General features: G+C 39.6%; 1 protein-coding gene and 1 long non-coding RNA gene across 3 annotated transcripts; both read left to right on the top strand.

Annotated features, from left to right (window-relative positions):
* Window positions 1-2,745: 2,745 nt before the first annotated feature.
* On the top strand, window positions 2,746-8,734 carry LOC146582022 (uncharacterized). Its single transcript, XM_085245932.1, has 3 exons — window positions 2,746-4,143; window positions 4,369-4,559; window positions 8,371-8,734. Exons 1-3 carry the CDS (start codon window positions 2,746-2,748, stop codon window positions 8,696-8,698), a joined length of 1,917 nt encoding a protein of 638 aa, XP_085102058.1. The 3' UTR covers window positions 8,699-8,734.
* On the top strand, window positions 4,565-7,676 carry LOC146582023 (uncharacterized). Of its 2 annotated transcripts, XR_014894210.1 has the most exons (6): window positions 4,565-4,598; window positions 4,720-4,851; window positions 5,293-5,328; window positions 5,687-5,839; window positions 6,204-6,294; window positions 6,889-7,676. It is a non-coding gene; the product is annotated as an uncharacterized LOC146582023 (long non-coding RNA). The 2 variants fall into 2 exon arrangements; XR_014894209.1 differs by having other exon boundaries at window positions 4,569-4,851.
* Window positions 8,735-19,977: the final 11,243 nt, after the last annotated feature.

Here is a 19,977-nt window from a genome sequence, read left to right as displayed (position 1 = left end):
AAATGTTTTAATTCTATTACAGAGTTTCCCATTCTATTAATGTCATGTTTGTTATGAATATCAGGCTTCTTTTCACACATTTGTCTTTGAATGAAATAAGTGAATTGCCTGGAGTGTGTGGCTATTGTGCAAAGTTATACAGGATATTGCTGTCAAGGCTGGCAGAGTAGGATGCAATGCAGGACTTGGAACAGGAGTAAACTAAAAAGCTGTTTTGTTAAACAAAAACTAATTAAAATAATAAAGCAGGTCAAAAAACAAATAGAAACCAAATCTGCATATAAACACGGATACTATGCTGCCAGGGAGGGAGGATTAACCCAGAGGGAGAATGCAATGAAAACCAGAGGGAAACTTAGGACTAAGAGAGAGAGGAAACAGTTGGGCAAAACAAGACACAGGTGAACAGAATCAAACTAACATGGCAAGGGGAGGGGAGGCAAAACTGAAGACAACACACAAGATGCTGGAATATCAAAATAAAACTGGAAGTTTTACCAGCACTAAGACATATGAACTTGACAGAATTAAAGGAGACAAGGGTTAATACTACAGGTGACACTGAGGAAAAGACGCAGAAACAAGAATAGGACATGAAAGGCAAATAACATAATCAAACAAAAAACAATACAAAATGGAAATACAAAACTTCATTGAAACTTCATTCTGAAAAAGAGCAGATTCCTTTTTTCATTTATCAAGTGTGACCCAGGCTCCATCTGGGCTGTAATTGATTCCAGAAAAGTAGAACACTGAAATAACTTACAGTAGCTTGCAAAAATATTCGGCCCCCTTGAACTTTTCCACATTTTGTCACATTACAGCCACAAACATGAATCAATTTTATTGGAATTCCACGTGAAAGACCAACACAAAGTGGTGTACACGTGAGAAGTGGAACGAAAATCATACATGATTCCAAACATTTTTTTTTTACAAATAAATAACTGAAAAGTGGGGTGTGGGTAATTATTCAGCCCCTTGAGTCAATACTTTGTAGAACCACCTTTTGCTGCAATTACAGCTGCCAGTCGTTTAGGGCAGCGGTCCCTAATCCCCAGGCCACGGACCGGTACATGAGTCATTTGGTACCGGGCCGCGAGAGTTGAGGCTCAGGTGTGAAATGTATAGAGATTGAAAATGTAACGTCACTCAGGGGTAAAACCGCAAAGAATTCTGGGAACTTGTGGCAAGAGGTACTAGCGCACGCAGGCTTTCAATTGAAATCAGTTATACAGCGATAAAAAGAAACACAAAAAATGGCAAGAAGCTGTTGTTATTAACTGCAATAGCCGGTCGCATGACAGCCACGGGAAGCCGACGGGTAAAGAGATCGGTTGTTATTGGATTACGTCGTTGAAGAGAAATTGTTCGAGCCATGTTTCCAAAGTAACAAAGAGGCGACTGGATTGCAGCCATTCAAAGACAAAATATAACGTCCCAGAACACTCCAGCTCACAGGTTAGTCTGCTCCAAGCATTTCCACAAAGATCAGTCTGCTGTTGTAGTTAATGCGTCATTTTTCTTAACATAATTGGTGATATAGGTTACAAGCAAGTCTGGCGCTGAACAGAAATTGTCGCGCTATGCTCCTTTGTTTATTGTGCATAAATAGTAAATTGTCCTGACACAATATTGTGTTTCGCTTCTGTTATTACCATGGTACACTGACAAAAACATATACTTTTATTCACAGGATAAAACAGTTGTTTTGTATCACTAATTGCCCAGTACAATTACAGCATACAATATTATTGTCACTGCAACATTTCTGTGATGCGTACCAGAAATTATTTCCACTGCTAATTAATTACCGTTGAGCTCAAAGTTCCCATTAATAAACGGTTAACGAATGTGTATTTATGACGACGATTTGTGAGACTGGTAAACTTATGATACGTACGATGGTCTTTCGTTCTACACGGTGCATTTCAAGGTCCTGTACCCATCCGTCGGTAAACTGTACCTGGGCTTGTTGCAGTGACCTGAAGTTACTAAACTTCACGAGTGTATGCACTCACTCCAAGAAGCGTATAATTATAAATATGAGCGTGGTGAAGTTGGGCAGCACGATGACGTATTATGTCCCTCTGTGTGCTCGTAAGGGTCTGACCCTTTCACTCCTTTGATTTTTTCCTCGTATCTTTTCTTTGACTTTTCATCATGTCTGTCTTTGTACGGACCGGCATTGTTCTCCTTCGTTTTGTACATACCTTTTTGGGGGGCAAAGAAAAAGCAAGAATTTATTGGAACCGAAGAATGAACGTTTTGCGGTGCTCCAAATGCTTGCATTTGATGCAGTACTTGGATTGTTTTGCCACGAGTTACCGGCATGCAATGCGCGAAAGTCACGTGGTCTGTCAATCTCTATAGTTTTCAGGGTTTTTATCGGTTTTCAGCATTATTTTGTTATCGTTTTTATTGTTTACTCTGTTTTGCTTGGCCTTTTCACATGTGTTATGAACAGTGATGCCGGTAACGCGTTGCTTAGTAACGCGTTACTCCGAATATGACCACTTTTTCAGTAACGACTAATCTAACGCGTTACTATTTCCATAACAGTAGTCAGATTAAAGTTACTTGTCCAAACCACTGTGCGTTACTATTTTTTTAAGCAAAAAGATTTGGTTTCTTCTTTTCGTCTCAGCGGATGACAAACGCATACGTGTCGTGAAACGTCACATAAGCGACAGGTCACGTTTCCCGCTCACAAGCAGCCAGCGATGTAAAAAAGTGTAAACAACAATGGAGGGAGAGAGATGTTCGTTCTTTAGCTGGAAATATGGTCACTATTTTGAGTTTCTGTCAACTAAAGATTTAAATATTAAGGTTCGTTGTACACTCTGTGTTGGCGAAAAAGTGTTATCTACCTTCAAAAACACTACGTCAAACTTAAAGAAACATTTGGAGTCGCAGCACAGCACAGTCAAACTCACAGAGAGAGTCCCACCAAGTGGTCCGAAGCAGAGAGCCGTGACTTCCGCAGAAGGTCCTACACCCCCCAAACAACAAAAGTTGGACTTTGGTGCAAAACCAGTAAGTGATGAAGAATTGAAGAAGTTGGTCGCGCAGTATATTGTAGAAGAAATGCTACCTATAAACACTGTTGACTCGCCCTCGTTTCGTGCCATAATAAAAAAGATCCCTACTTCTGTTAATGCCGAGCTGCCTCACCGAACGACTTTTACTTCTTACTTGGAGAAGGAGTTTACAGAAATGGAGAGAAATTTGAAGGCCACACTGAATGAGATTGACTTTGTTTCAACTACTGCGGATATTTGGACTGCTAACAACAGAAGCTATATGGGAGTAACGCTCCACTGGATCAGTAGAACCACATTAGAGCGTCACAAGGTTGCATTAGCATGTAGGCGAATTCATGGTAGACACACGTATGATGTCATTGGTACAGAAATCGAAAACATCCACTCCTCTTATGGATTACTCAACAAAGTAGTTGCAACAGTTACTGATAATGGATCCAACTTTGTTAAGGCGTTTCAAGTTTATCATCCTGTCACGGAGTCCGATGATGAGACGGAGGAGGAAGAGTCCAGCCCCAAAGACGATGATGTCACTTTTTCTGATCTGTCAGAAATCCTCTCGGCTGAGAATGAAAGTGATGGTCAGCTGTCTCTTCCCCCACACCGCAGGTGTGCTTCGCACACCATCAACATAATTTGCACACGTGATGTGGAGAAACATTTAACAACCAATGCAGAGAGCAGGGCTGTGTATAGGAGCAGCACAGCAAAATGCACAGCTCTTTGGACCAAATCGAGTAGATCTACACTTGCATCAGAAACAGTGGAAGAAATCAGCAAAAGAAAGCTCCTAATACCAACATCCACAAGGTGGAATTCCTTTTTTGATGCTGTAAAGAGAATTGCAGAAATCCCCATGGGTGAGCTGAATACTCTGTGCACAAAGCTAGGACTGAAGTGCTTCAAAGATCAAGAATACCAGTTCCTGCATGAGTACTGCATGGCCATGAAACCTCTGACTGCAGCACTGGACATTTTACAAGGCGACTGTCCATATGGAACTTTACTACCAACACTTGAAGTTCTAATGCAGAAGACCCAGGCTGTGAAAGATGACCTCTCCAGGATGACTGCAGGCCTTCCAGATGCCATTGTACAGGTACACTCTATCTTGAAATTAGTCAGATTTTTTGCTTCATACAATTCACAAACATGGAACAGAATATTAATTATCATTGAAAAATAAGATTAAAACAATTAAAATGTTTACAAGTAACCTAAAACAAAATAAATCCATAATACTGATCTCATATTAGGCATGGTTTGCAAATAATTCAATAACATAATAAATTGTAGGCATAAAAATATCAATTATGTTTTTTAGGCTATTCAGACTCGTTTCGCCGGTGTGCTGGATGACAAAGATGCCCTTCTTGCAGCTGCCAGTTGTCCAAAATTCAAACTCCAATGGCTAAGAGATGCAGGAAGGAGGGAGCGAGTAAAACAGCTTCTGACAGCAGAGTGTTGCACCACTGCTCCTCTGGCAAAAAACCCTGCCAGTGTGCCCAGTGCTACTACACTGAAAAAAAGGGACTGGCCATCTCTTGGATTTATGTAAGCATCTTGCATGCATTTAACACAATTGCCTCATGTTTTAAAGTTAAATGTAACTATATAGTGTAAAAACTACATGATATGCAGAAAGGGTGTATTAAATTGTTCATATCATGTTCAGGTGACGTAAGTCAATAAGATAGCAACGTTAAATCTCGTGAAACCACGCGTGATTTCATCTCGCGGGCTTTGGATCGTGGTTTAAAAAAGGCATCCATCTCAGTCAAGTCGAGCAGCCAACTCTACGTTTTTGGTATGTCTTGATTTTTTGAATTCATTTTTACCATAATTCAGCCAAATGTAGTTAAACGTCTAGAGTGTCGCCATGTAACATGCTAAAAAGAGCCGTTAGCTTATTTGCTGTTTTATCTGTTGTCAAAGAATTGGCGCTTTTTCATTTGAATTTGTCTTTGGCACAAGAGCCGTAATATCACATTAAACCTAATTACGAGGCACTCTCAACATAATTTGGTTTTCTGTGTGAATAGATTTGTCAACTGACTCTTCAGTTACATTGTGTATTTACTGCACCGTGGTGTTAGTGAGATTTTGGACATTGAACAGCTTTAGCTAATATCATCAGCGGCATTATGCTAGCTTACGTCCCTACCCCTCCTGCCCTCACCTGCTGTCCTTTTGTTTTTGTTTTTTTTGCTGCACATTGAGAGACGACCTCTATTCTGCATTTCACCAGGAGTCAGCTGATGGATTGTGGGTTCAAGGTGTTATGGTAAGAAAGTATATTCTATTTTCGTTTCTGTAACTTAATTATAATAGGTTTTTTATAATTATTAGGTGCATGCATACTCACCCTATTAATACAACTGAGAGATCCAAAATCTGCCATAGGTTTAACTTATACCTGTATGTATTGCCAGAAAGGTGATTACTGGACTCGCATTAATGCACACTTGAACTGAAATGAGGTTGTAACTTGTGGGTTGTTGGGTTGCAAATCAGAAACAAACATCTTTGGATTTTTTTTAATCCCATAAGATCTGGAAACACAGTTTTTATTCAACAAAACATTACTGATTAACCAAGCACAGTGCCTGCTGTTATTTCAAAATAATTTTATGTCATTTCAGATAAAATGCAGCATTCCAGTGCATCCCAACCATGCCTTTACAGTCAAGGTTTCTGACGGAGCTGAGTTTTTCTCTGACAGTCTGCTGAAAGTGTTTGCAAAGTGATCGGGGGAACAGGGCACAAAGCTAAAGGATGTAGCTGCCATAATGACAGTAAGAACTTTAAAATTCTTTAACTACAAAGTGTATATGTATTGCATTAGGTCATTAAAAGATTTTTATGCTACATCCATTGAAACAGTCAACTATTACCTGTGAGTAATGATTCCACTAAAAGGATGCCATAATTTTCGTCATGCATTTACTGGCCCACTGAGAAAAAATTCTTTTTTTAAAAATAAATGTTCTGGAAACTATATATCCATAAAGTTGATGTCAAACAGGAACTTTTGATATTGCTTTGTAGATGCTGGTGTTGCATGTTGACTGGTTTAAAAAGTCAAGAGTTTTTGTCTGGGATCATTTTCTTCTGTGCTACTGAAAAGTTCACAAATCTCTGTTTTCTTTGTTATAATAGTCAAGGATGACATTAATGCTCGGAGTCCCTCATCAAAGTGCTCCGCATCTGTGTGAAAGACAATTGCAACATCTTGGTGCAGGAGTTCATGGTGAGTGTTTTATGAGTAGATTGTGGCTTTGCAACATTTAAAAATGCATTTAGTTATCCACTTGATCCTCATTGGACTGGTTAGGACCAGTAGTCCTCTTTAATAATTTGAAGTTCACATGAGGCCTGGTAGTGAACTCGGCCGCCGGCCCTTGAGGCCCCATCCCCACCCCTGTATTAGGGGTCACATCAGTGTGAAAAAACTTTAAATTTGTCATTCTAATGAACAAAGGAAAATCCCACCAATATTTACATTAGCTTTTGTTTGAAAAAATGACCAACTGACCAACAGCTAACCAAATTGTGGGGCTGAAAGTCTAAATTCTAACATCTTCTGAGTGACATAACCTGGATTTCTGATGGGCCGGTGTCTTTCTAACAAAAACTAATGTAAAGCATTTGAAATTATTATGTTTTTCACCCTCTCTTAGAAACTCTGTTAGACCATGAATGGCAGCATGGCAGGCCACTCTTTGGCTATAGCTATTTACTATGTTGCTTGCATTGGTTTAAATTACTCTAACATTAGAACTGGTAGATTCAAAAGAGATGAGTTTAAAAAGGAATCTTAAAGAAATGTTTTGTGTTTAACCAGGACTTGACTGAGGCCACTGCACAGATTGAGAAAACCACAATGAACATCTGTCTCCAGAGGATGCGGCAGGCAATGACTTTTCTGATGTTGTTCTTCAAGATCTGGATAACGTGACCTTTGCAGTAGCCATGCTGTTTGGACCTTTTTTATTCCTTCAACATGAGTTACCCATCACAACTCTGCTACACTTTTGAGGTGATTCAATGGGTGGTAATGGAGTTGGATGCAACTCAGCTCTCAAGAAAAGCTCACAACTAAGACAAAACTGCTCCTGCAACGAAGCTCACTGTTATGCATGTGAGGTGACCAGCTCTAGGTGAGAGGACATTTAAATCTCACACTTGTTCTGCTGCATTTTTGAAGCTCAATTCCAGGAACGGATCGCAGGGTTCATTTTTATATACTCTGCAACTGCCATGAGGACGAGCCGTTTTTTGTTGTTGTTTGTTTTTCCTTTTGCTCTGTACAAGTTCTGTTTGTCTGTTTGGCAGCATTTTTAAATTTCTCTTTGTATTTTTTCTTTCTTTTACTAGTGAAGAGATGTAGCGTGAACAGTTATACAGTCTAAATATCCCATATGGGTCGTGTGAAATGGTATTTTCAGTTTCATTCAGTTGAAGTAAAGAACGTTGAATATTTCTAAGTGTGCTGTTTTGAACCAAGATGTCACAGTATGATCAGTGCTGTAATTTTTGACAGTCACTGTATCAATGTTATTTTTGCGTCTCTTGAATAAAGGTTTTGACCTGCAAGTGCTAATTTCTTTAGTTATTGGGGTAAAATGGGTAGTGTTAATAGGAACGTGTTTGCCAATTCAGTAACCTAATTTAATGTTAATGGAAACTAACATTACCTCAAATTGTTTAGTTATAATTGTTGTTTAACTGAATCTTGACGTTAGAGGCCTTAAATAGAATGTTTTGTATTGTTCTTTCCCAACATTTTTCAAAAGAAACAGTCCAATTTCTTTGCTGTGATTGATTCCAGAGAACACGGAAGAACTGACATTATTTAACTGTTGATTTATATAGATTCAGTAGAGGAGTAATGTCAGTTTAATTCTTTACCTACTGTCAATGCAGTGAAATTAGACATTTTGTTTTGAAAGGTTACTGGTGGATGCCAGCAACCATCTTGGAAGAGAACAATACAATCTGTTATAAGGCCTCCATTTGAAAATTGTGTATTTGATACTAGAATATAATAGCAAAATGTAATTTGAAGATAACATGTAGTATTTAAGTGACCAAGTAGTATTGGGTAAAAGTTATTGAATCGTGTTGGGATAACATGAGCTCAAATTACTTCATCAAAACATGTTTAAGTCACATTTTATCAACACAAATTGCACAAGTTTATTGAACATGAATAAATTGTGTTAATTTAACTCAATTGTTTAAGTTGCTGCCAAAGCAAAACATCTGTGTGCAACAAATGTCCACCATTGAATTAAGTAAATCCAACAACATATTTTTTTCAGTGTACATCTAGCAGCCAAGGTGAGATGGACTTTTTCACTTTTGAGGCAGAGCCAGAGGAGGAGACCTATTCTGCAGAAAAAGAAGTCATGGACTACCTGATGTCAGGCTACGACCTTCAGATTCTGCATAAATTTTCAAGCATAAAGACAATTTTTTTAAAGTATAACACTCCAACCCCATCAAGTGCTCCTGTGGAGCGACTTTTTAGTCTGGGAGGTTTGGTGCTCACGCCTAAAAGAAATCGACTTTCTGACAAAAGGTTTGAGAAGCTTCTGTTAATGAGGTACAACCACTGGTTTACTCGCTCCACTCTACTGTTTCCCCCATAACATGCGATGACAACATATACTGAAAAAACAGAGAATGGGGAATCCAATTTAAATAACTATTTACAAGTAATTGAATTAAGTTTATCAAAGTAACTTAATAAACTTATTAAAGTTTTCAAGTTGATTAACTTAAAACAATTACCTGCAAGGAAGTAAGGCAATTTAAGTTGGACCTGCAGTCTCTTTTTTTTTTTTTTTTATAAGATTAGTCCAAAGTTACAAAAGCGGACAATAGTGCTTACATGTGGATGGTATAAAAAGTATCTTAAGGGAAGTCAAGAAAGACTCTTTGTTTGTTTGTTTGTTTTTTTATAAAAAGTATTTATGTTAAGTGAAGTAACAAGACTGTCTTTATTTTCATACAAGCAAGTATTTCTGTCAGGAAAAAAGTTTTAAGTTCAACTTCAAATGTCAGGAGATATATTGTTGACATTACTGTTAAAATACACTTCCAATAAAGTGAGTATTGGCAAAATCGGTTGATGTTTTTATGTTGAGGCAGTGGGGAGTGTTATTGGCAGCTTCTGAAAGTAACTAATAAAGTAACTAGTAATCTAACTTAGTTACTTTAAAAATAAAGTAATCAGTAAAGTAACTAAGTTACTTTTGGAAGGAGTAATCAGTAGTCCGTAATATATTACTTTTTCAAAGTAACTGTGGCAACACTGGTTATGAATAAATGTTCTTTTTTTCGGTACCGGTACTAGTTTTATTTTGTTGTATTTATCCGCGACACCTTAAAGGCCGGTCCATGAAAATATTGTCGGGCATAAACTAGTCCGTGGCGCAAAAAAGGTTGGGGACCGCTGGTTTAGGGTCTGTCCCTACCAGCTTTGCACATCTAGAGACTGAAATCCTTGCCCATTCTTCTTTGCAAAACAGCTCCAGCTCAGTCAGATTAGATGGACAGCGTTTGTGAACAGCAGTTTTCAGATCTTGCCACAGATTCTCAATTGGATTTAGATCTGGACTTTGACTGGGCCATTCTAACACATGAGTGATGTGCAGTGTTAGTTTTCCTCCACACATAGCGTTTTGCATTTTGGCCAAAAAGTTCCATTTTGGTCTCATCTGACCAGAGCACCTTCTTCCACATGTTTGCTGTGTCCCCCACATGGCGTGTGGCAAACTGCAAAGAGGACTTCTTATGGTTTTCTGTTAACAATGGCTTTCTTCTTGCCACTCTTCCATAAAGGCCAACTTTGTGCAGTGCACGACTAATAGTTGTCCTATGGACAGATTCCCCCACCTGAGCTGTAGATCTCTGCAGCTCGTCCACAGTCACCATGGGCCTCTTGGCTGCATTTCTGATCTCCTTGTTCGGCCTGTGAGTTTAGGTGGACGGCCTTGTCTTGGTAGGTTCACAGTTGTGCCATACTCCTTCCATTTCTGAATGATCGCTTGAACAGTGCTCCGTGGGATGTTCAAGGCTTGGGAAATCTTTCTGTAGCCTAAGCCTGCTTTAAATTTCTCAATAACTTTATCCCTGACCTGTCTGGAGTTTTCTTTGGACTTCATAAGATAAGATAAGATAAGATAACCTTTATTAGTCCCACACGTGGGAAATTTGTTCATGGTGTTGTTGCTCCCAATATTCTCTTAGACAACCTCTGAGGCCGTCACAGAGCAGCTGTATTTGTACTGACATTAGATTACTCACAGGTGCCCTCTATTTAGTCATTAGCACTCATCAGGCAATGTCTATCGGCAACTGACTGCACTCAGACCAAAGGGGGCTGAATAATTACGCACATTCCACTTTGCAGTTATTTATTTGTAAAAAATGTTTGGAATCATGTATGATTTTCATTCCACTTCTCACGTGTACACCACTTTGTATTGGTCTTTCACGTGGAATTCCAATAAAATTGATTCATGCTTGTGGCTGTAATGTGACAAAATGTGGGAAAGTTCAAGGGGGCCGAATACTTTTGCAAGCCACTGTAGTATATTGTGAATTCAAACATAGTGGCAAAACAAAGCACCATGAACTAAATGTTCCTTTCACAACCTGAGGCACGCAAGGCAGACTTCAGATAGGTTTTAGGTTAGTAGGTTTTAGTATCTTGGTGGCATTGTCCCACATGCAGCTTCAAGATTAACTCTGCATGGCTGATCCATAGCTGGACTGGCCATCGGGCATACCGGGCATTTGCCCGGTGGGCCGCTGGCGATTTTTTGTTTTTATGGGCCGATGGATTTTTTTTTCTTTTTTAGGAAGGGTATATATAATGAAAGGTGTTGGATTGGCCAATTGGTCATGATCGACTCTGGGCTGGACCAATTACAGCCGAGGAGGCCGGATGCACCCTCCCCCTTGTTTAGCAATCACGTGATTTTCGCGCATTGCATGCCGGGAACTCGTGGCAAAACAATCCAAGTACCGTGTCACTACCCGATCCGTACCGGAAATCCGATCCGTACCCCGCATGCGCGAAAGGTTTCGACTTCCGGTCGTAGCATTTTACGATAGTTGCAGGTCAGAGTATCTGTTAAGATGTTAAGAATAACAAGTATATCTTAAAATGTTTGCAATAATGAAGCATTTCAGTACAATGTAGACAAAAACGAAAAATAAAAAGATAGTTACGGATCAGGACTCCCCGATCCTTACTGCGCATGTGTAAAGTCTGACCGTACAAATCGGGTCTACCCGATCCGTACCGCGCATGTGCACATGTTTTCTTCTTCTTCTGTTCGTTTAATGGCAGTGTACTCCCCAGTGTACGAGGATACTGCCACCTGCTGACCGAGCGAATAAACCCTATTATAAACTGAATTAGCGTCATTACAAACGTGTGTTAAATCTGATTTAGCGATAGTCGAGTGTGTTTATGCTTGTCTGTGAGGAGAGGATTGTTGGAATAGTGATGATGATGTGCGCTATCACTGTCAATTGTCAGTAAACACTTAATCTGGCTGATGAATCTACACATGAGATATCACAAAGTCTGCATTATTAACTCTGTAATTAGGCGCCATTCTCCTTATTTTACGGAGCTGTTGCTCAATCGGGGGACGCTCTCTGTTGAGGAGAAAAGCATGAATTTCTTTGTATACGGATTATCCATTGTTTAAATGTCGAAAAGGAGGCAGAGCTGTTGAGAAATGCTAGGAGCTAACCGGGCGCTAACCGTATCATTCAAATATATTGAATGTCGCAATGTTGGCAAAGAGAGGAAGTGACGTAAGATTTGCGCATGCGGGGTACCGATCGGGTTTCCGGTACGGATCGGGTAGTGACATACCGCATCAAATGCAAGCATTTGCAGCACCGCAAAATGTTCATTCTCCGGTTCCAATACCTTCTTGTTTTTTCTTTGACGCACAAAAAAGGAATGTACAAAACAAAAGGAGAACAATGCCGGTCCGTACAAAGACAGACTCGCCGAAAAGACAAAGAAAAGATATGAGGAAAAAATCAAAGGAGTGAAAGGGTCAGACCCTTACGAGCACACAGAGGGACAAAAGACGTTAGCGTGCTGCCCAACTTTCACCACGCTCATATTTATAATTATACGGTTCTTGGAGTGAGTGCATACACTCATGAAGTTTAGTAACTTCAGGTCACTGCAACAAGCCCAGGTACAGTTAACCGACGGATGGGTACAGGACCTTGAAACGCACCGTGTAGAACGAAAGACCATCATACGAACAAAGGTAAGTTTTATCCTGTGAATAAAAGTATATGTTTTTGTCAATGTACCATGGTTATAACAGAAGCGAAACGCAATATTGTGTCAGGACAATTCACTATTTATGCACAATAAATAAAGGAGCATAGCGCGACAATTTCTGTTCAGCGCCAGACTTGCTTATAACCTATATCACCAATTATGTTATGAAAAATGACGTATTAACTACTACAAAACTCTGACCTTTGTGGGAATGCTTGGAGCAGACCAACATGTGAGCTGGAGTGTTCTGAGACGTTATATTTGGTATATCCAGACCATCCGTCGGCTCTTACTTCGGAAACATGGCTTAAAAAATTTCTCTTCAACTAATCCAATAAAAAAAAAAACGATCTCTTTACCTGTCGGCTTCCCGTGGCTGTCATGCGACCGGCTATTGCAGTTCATAATACAACAGCTTCTTGCCATTTTTTGTGTTTCTTTTTATCGCTGTATAACTGAGTTCAATTGAAAGCCTGCGTGCGCTAGTACCGCTTGCCACAAGTTCCCAGAATCCTTTGCGGTTTTACCCCTGAATGACGTCACATTTCCAATCTTTATCCTGGTGGGCCGGTCTCTAGTCAAAATGCCCGGGCCGATTTTTTGTCCCAGTCCAGCCTTGGTGATCCTGATAGCGAGCCCTGGTGACACGCAGGCCTCAGATTCAGTATATCTTGCTGACAAAGAAGCAGCCCCCATCATTGTGACAAAGAGCTAACCTGATTTCTGCAGATCTCCTCTAGGCTCACAGAGGTTTTCATATTACCAGCCAAAAGCACAAATGCAGTCTAATGTTCCTACTGCATGACACAGAAAGACAGGCACACACGCAGACAGAAGTGGCATCAGAAGATGATGGCGGGTCATGTGCAGAGGTGTTATGAAATTGCTCGGCTTCAATTTAAATGTGGCTTTCTCAGTTGTCACTTTGCCTGGCATTGTTGTGGCCTGCTGGCATCCAGTTTTAATAATCCGAGGCTGTAAACAGTAGAGTGTCAGGGGGAGGGGCTGCTTGATGGTGGCATCTTAACTCATACCATACCTCATACACTACCAAAAATATCAATACAGGCCTTTGCATGTCTGTGTGTTTGTATGTGTGTGTGCCAGAGTCGGACAGATGGGTGGTACATTCTAACAGAGTGATAAATGAGTTATACATTATTGAGTTTGTGTTATGTGATTCCATTCAACAGTTTATCGTTTACAGACTGCAAAGGAATGGAAAGCCTTTCTGTTTATTAGTTTTTTCCCCAGGATATAAAGATAATATCACTGTTGGTATGCTTTGTCCCCATCCATCTCTCCCTTAGTCTTTCTTAGTAGACACATCTTGTCAATATTCTCAGAAATCGTGGCATACCAGGCTACAGCTATTTATATAAGTGGGAGATCTGCCAGATTTACAGTGAGAAACAAAACCAGAGGTATTTCAGTAGCCCACATCTCTTTCTCACTTGGTATGGAAAGAGTTAAAAGTTGACTGTTTTCTACAATTAATCACTGAGAGAGACGTTTGAAGGTGGTACAGAAAAGTTGCTTCCTTAAGTGGCAAAGAAAAATAAATCTGCCTCCAGCCTGTTTATTCACACATTAATCATTGTGGACATTGGAAGAACAAAAGGACTGTGATTCCATGGGTCAGCCCTATTCCCACTAGTCTCAGTTAGCAAATTTGTACACTGTTGGAAATATAAAAGTTCTTAAATTAGTAAAGCAAATGAACACAAAGTGTTCTGAAACATTCCAAAAGGACAAGAAATGATTAGTCCATTATTTCATACAACAAGATATTAGAAGAGCAAAGAATACAGTGCACACAAGAAAAAATACATGAAAGAAAACAACAAGCTAGGGATTAAAAACTTAGGTGTGAATACTTGGGATTAAAAAAAATTCACACAGGTAGATAATATTGCAGTGGAACTGCATTTAGGAAAACTAGCAAATAGAGTAGAAAAACTCTGCAAAACAACACAAAACACAGCTGAAGTTTAACACGACACAATCAAAGTAGAAAAGAAATCTCAGAAAACACAACAGAAGTGTTTCTGGGGACACAGTAATGTGACGGAAATGCTGCAGAAGTGACAGAAACCAAAACATGCAGAGATTTTTCTGTTTGCAGGTTTTTTTCTTAAAGTGGAGTGCATTCGACCTCTCTGGGCCACCATAATAATAATGTTACTGGAAACCGCATGATTGGGCCTCAAATGCCTCCAAACCATATCTGTCAAAATAATTGGGAAAAAATGACACTGTTCAATTATTTATGTTTCTATTAGGTTTCATGACTCAATATATATATATATATATATATATATATACACACACACACACACACACATATATATGTATTAAACTAGCTGAAAACCGATTATCTTTATAAATAAATAAATATTGATTTAAAAAATATATATATATATATATATATATATATTAATATTACGTATTTACTAGTTAAAGGTAGAATCACTTGTGCTTTCTAAGGAAAGGATTAAAGTTCCCAATCCTATTCTTCCCAAAGTTTTACGTAAAGGTAATAATTTGGCTTAACCTTAACTACCTAATTTATACTATTAATCCTATTGTAAGTCTTGCTGCAGACTGCCTTTTTTCTAACAGCATGTTTCAGTAAACCGATAGGTCACTAGGTCATCACAGTATTTATCCTTTAACCTCCTCAAACAAGAGTCTAATTCGCCCTTCTCTTTGTATGTTTGCAATCAATGAGGCAGAGAAAAAAGTGACTCCCGTGAGACTGGCAATTTCTCTGCCAGGTGAAGAAAGACTTCCCGTCTCTAGTTTACCTTACCCTTAGATATTAGTATTAGAATTCAAGTGGGACGCCGGAAAGTGTCAAATTGTGACGGTAAAATGCAGGTGCAGGTGAAACAAACTGAATTCTCACACATTTTGAGGGTTTTAAAATTCTGTACACACAGTAAAACGTGACACTATAACAGGTGTTGCATTGATTAGACCCACCAGAACATTTTGTCTTTTGTGCATGGTGAACTCCATCTATCTTTATTATACCAAAACTAAGTAAGCAATTATTAAACAATTGTGCACCAAGACTGTTTCTCTGAACCACATGCAAAACAGCTTGGTTGTTCTCCATTACCAAGAAGAACTGGCACTATATTTGCATGGTGGTGCACACTGCATGGAGGTTTAGGTCTTTGATGCTCATACACACATTTGTTGTTGGGTGGAACTCACCCGCGGATCCCTAGGGTCCTTTAGCAGAGAAACAATTAGTGTTCCATGCTTAAAATTAATCCCAAGTGGAAATTCTTTGTTTCAGTGATTAAGGATACGATTGACTGGCCAATGATTCCTTGACTGAGAGAAACATTGAATAGATTAGACACGACTGATGAGTGAAGGGTGTATTTACTCAAGTACAATACTAATTGTACTTGAGTAAATACAAATTTGGATGCCTTTACTTACTAGATGTGGGTTTTTTTGTAACACCCATTTTTTGTTACAGTGTGCTATTATTACTTACTAACACTGTAAAAACACATTATTTTCACATTTTCACTTCATTTTCAGTTAAAATAAATTAAAAGCAATTGTGGTCTGTTTAGTATTTAGTCTGTTTTAACGTTGCCATGTATAGAACGTATGATGTACAATGTATAATGAGAATATAGGTCCTCTCATTTCCTAGTTTTTTCCAGAAACCTTTCCCTAAATTAATTATAGCTCCATGTATGGTTGCGCCATCAGGTCAGGACCACAACTTCTATAAAGAGAAGTAAGAATTGTTGAGGAGATGGTAAAGAGATAAGACACTTTTAATGTGACAGTGTTTGACTAAATAGAGCAGTGCACAACATCTAAGTGCAGACAGGACCTAATATAGTTGAAGGGTTGTCCAAATGTGAACCGGTTTTGCCTGGGAGTGACAGGATACAGGAAAACAGATGTCACAGATGAGGAAACCAGTTGTGATTATTCCAACACTGGAACAAGCTTTCCAAAACAGAACACAGAACAGAAATTTCATTTACAATTAGTGTAGGTTATTGTACTGCATACTTAAACTAAATCAATGTGAAGTTCAATATGCACTGTGTTTCACTTAGTTGTCCACATAGGCCAAGAAACAATTACAAACAAGCTCAAGGTCTAAATCCAGCATTCACAGACAACGCTAAAGCTGATCATCCAATAAAAAGCTTTCTTGATATTATTTAAAAATCTGTTTTCTGCATGCATTAAAAGCAAAATAGAAAAACTCTTCAAAGTAATACATGTAGGAGAAAAAAGCATTTGATGTCTATGCTGTACATTATAACTTACAATCTAACTGTTGGAAGGTGCTGATAATATACTGACTTATCTTTGGAGGCTAAGCATGGTGAGTTTGTCATGCATGTTGTGCAAGAGATAAGACTATGGGGGTTACTAAAATCAAATAAGTAAAATGAGCTGGGGGGTTTCATGGCACTATTTTTACCTGCTGATGCAGTAGGAAAACCCAAGGAGTGGACTTTTGATTTCAGAGCAATGCATGTTTACATTTTTCCTCTTTTTGGGGCACATGTGGAAGTTTCATCCTCACAAGTAGTAAAGGGAAATAGATCAAAAGGTCATTAAAACATCTAAATGGATTTTGGGAATATGACTACTGGTTTTCATGGAAATCTGCCAAGTGAAGATGTCATATAAACAACATATGTAACAAGACACAAGGTCACCAAATCAATTTAAGTCTTCCTATGAGTGCCTATGGAACATTTTAGGGTCAGCTTTGTGGTCCTTAGGGACTGAGTAAAGCACTATACAAATGCAGGCCATTTACCATTTTAGGGTAATTCACCGGGTAGCTAGTTACTGACATTTTGCCTGGAACTGGAGCAACAAAGCTTCAAATTAGTTAGAAGGCACCATGGTTACAAGCAGTATGCAGCATGTCTCTGAACTGTTTTTGTTTAAAAAGTGGGACATAGAAAATCATATTTGTATAAATAAGTACTGAGATGTCTGTGTAAATGCTGAAAATTGGATTTGCGCATATGGATTGAGCGGTTGGATTTGCTCTTGCGTCATCAGTCATATAGGCATTTGTCAAAGCTCCCTTGGAAGTGCACAGAGGAAGTACAGTGCTTTTGGCGTCTGCATTCTTTGAAGATCAGAGCTCTGGAAACTATCATCACTTCCCTTTGTAAGCTTAGCCTGGACCTGTACACACTTGAAAGCACCCACAGAGAACTGAGACACACTTACCTCGACCTGGGATTTGAAATGTTGGACCAGTAGCTCAGAAATGACAAAAGCACAAGCTATTGCTCATTTCCACTGCTGTGATGCTGATAATGGAGCAGCCTAATTTTCATCAAAATGTACAGTCATCTGAGCCTGGCTAACAGTGTGTTCCACACATAACTCCATTCCACAGTACTGTCACCAAAATCACTTCACTCATCACTGATCTCCCGGTGGTTAGACTTGAGAATGCCATTGGCAAAGCTCATATGTGATGTGGTATTTAAGCCGTTTTACCATCTCTACCATTACTACTTCCTCTCGGTCTCATGAGTACGAACGGGCTGTCAATTGTCACACTTCATTTACTCTAATGCTTTCTGTGTCGATCACCATCACCAGGATTCGCAGCATCAGCAAGCTGAAGCAGAAGCAGCAGAAGCCATTTGGAAAGCGCTCAGACTGGACGTTGACCAAATTCAGCCACTATCTAAAACATCAGTGCTATCACGTGCTATTGCAGTCTACACTCGAGTTTGCAATTTGTCACTATTGGTGAACTGATTCTCTTTGTTAGCTATTTTAATTATCTGCCACAAAATGTAAACAAGAAGTCCACTGTTGAGCCTGGGTCATTGCGTGGGGCTCTCAGAGAAGGTTCTTAAGCTGCACGTGTTCCTAAGCAGTTTTTGCAGTGTGGCGTGGATGCTGTCATGCTAGTGGTCACTGATTTTGACAAGTGGTGTTGTAATGTTGTCATGGACCCGGCTCGGGAGGTCTCGGGGGTCCGTGAGCAGTAGGGATTATTATTATTATTATGATTGTTGTTGTTATTATTATTTGGGGATGTGTGTTTTTCTGCACTATGCTTCTGTGTTCCACTTGTATGTGTGGGCAGGGTGTGGGTGTGTACATGTGTGGCTGGAGGACAGCCACATGCAGGCCTGATGGGTGTGGCCCTGCAGGAGAACTGGCCACACCTGAGGTTCCTGCCACACACCTGTTGGTGATCAGGGTTCGTCGGGGGAGCTACTTAGGAGAGTGTTGGAGCTCCCACCGGCGTGGGATCATTAAGCTAAGACTCCAAGTCAGTGTGTAGTATTAGGAAGTGTGGATCGTGTGCGCACGCGGGTTCAGTGTTTAACGGCTGCTTCTGTTATTGTCCTGCAGGTGGAACGAGGGACCAGAAGGGCAGCACGCACAGGGTGTGCAGAAACACAACTGCCGGGAGCACGAGCGCGGACGTCGGAGGGGAACACACGCATGGGCGTTTAGGGAGCAAAGGGGATTTATTGTGCATCTGTTACCTTCACTGTAAATAAAGTGCACTGTTTGCATCGCAGAACAATGTGTTTTGGGTCCTCATTCTCCCATATCCCCACGGTCTGCCAGCCAGACCGTGACAAATGTAGTGGTAACCTTTGGTAACACGCGTCAAATTAACATAAATGCCAGGCCCTAGCACAATTGCATTTTAATGATGAGTGTCATTCACTTCGACTGTCAGCTGCCTCAGTGTGGAGACTAACCAGTGTAGGTTGAAGACAATTCCATTCGTATGGCTCAACCACTTGAAAACTGCCACTTTCTTTTTTGTTATGCTTTGTTTTTTTGTTCATTTTTACATCTGTTACACCTGCTAGCACACTCAGAGTCTTCCTATGTTAGCTGAAACAAGCAAGTGAAGTCTGTGTTTACAGTCTAATCCCTGTTATCGTGTTTGCTGCTTTCCCTGCCTCAGGCTTTCCATATATATACATGAAAGGGCAGGAAGGTGTGCTTCCCTCTATGTTAGGCTTTTTCTACAAGTATGCATGTAGAACGAAGGGGACGTCCAACAAAAGAACCAAATGCAAATTGTTGTAGATGAAAAACAGACTAACCTATATTAGTATATTCGAGTGTCTTTTACATAGACACTGCTATCTAGCTCAGAAGATTACACTGTTTGCCTTTTAACTTGTGTAATATAATGTAAATGTACAAAAACATGCAAACAAATTCTTGTGGCTGCTAATTAACTCAAATGTGTGATCAACTTGATCAGAACATGGGAATGTTTTGGAAATTATTAAAATAAGAAGTAAAGTTGCTGTTCATAGAAAACAAACACATAAACAAATATAAAACCAAACAAACCTGCCTGTTTTTTATGATTTGCACAGAGCTGCTCAGTATATAAATGCAAATTTGTCCTGAATCCTGAAAACATTTTTGTATCTTGATAAGACATAGCGTGCCAGCTTGTCCCTGTCAAACTGGCCACACTAGTGGTTCAGTCCTAGACTAAAATTATGAGGGACTCTTCCGTAGTTTGACTTTTAGACATCTGTACTTGTACCATTATGTAAATCGAAGTGTGTTTATTCTGTGGTTACGAAA

The sequence above is a fragment of the Mchenga conophoros genome, linkage group LG2, assembly GCF_057382185.1.
Source record: "Mchenga conophoros isolate Kocher_MC1m ecotype Shallow Benthic linkage group LG2, M_conophoros_male_GT1.1, whole genome shotgun sequence".
NCBI classification, from domain to species: Eukaryota; Metazoa; Chordata; class Actinopteri; order Cichliformes; family Cichlidae; genus Mchenga; species Mchenga conophoros.
Note: the sequence above shows the minus strand (reverse complement) of the source record. Positions and strands in the feature narration are given on the sequence as shown.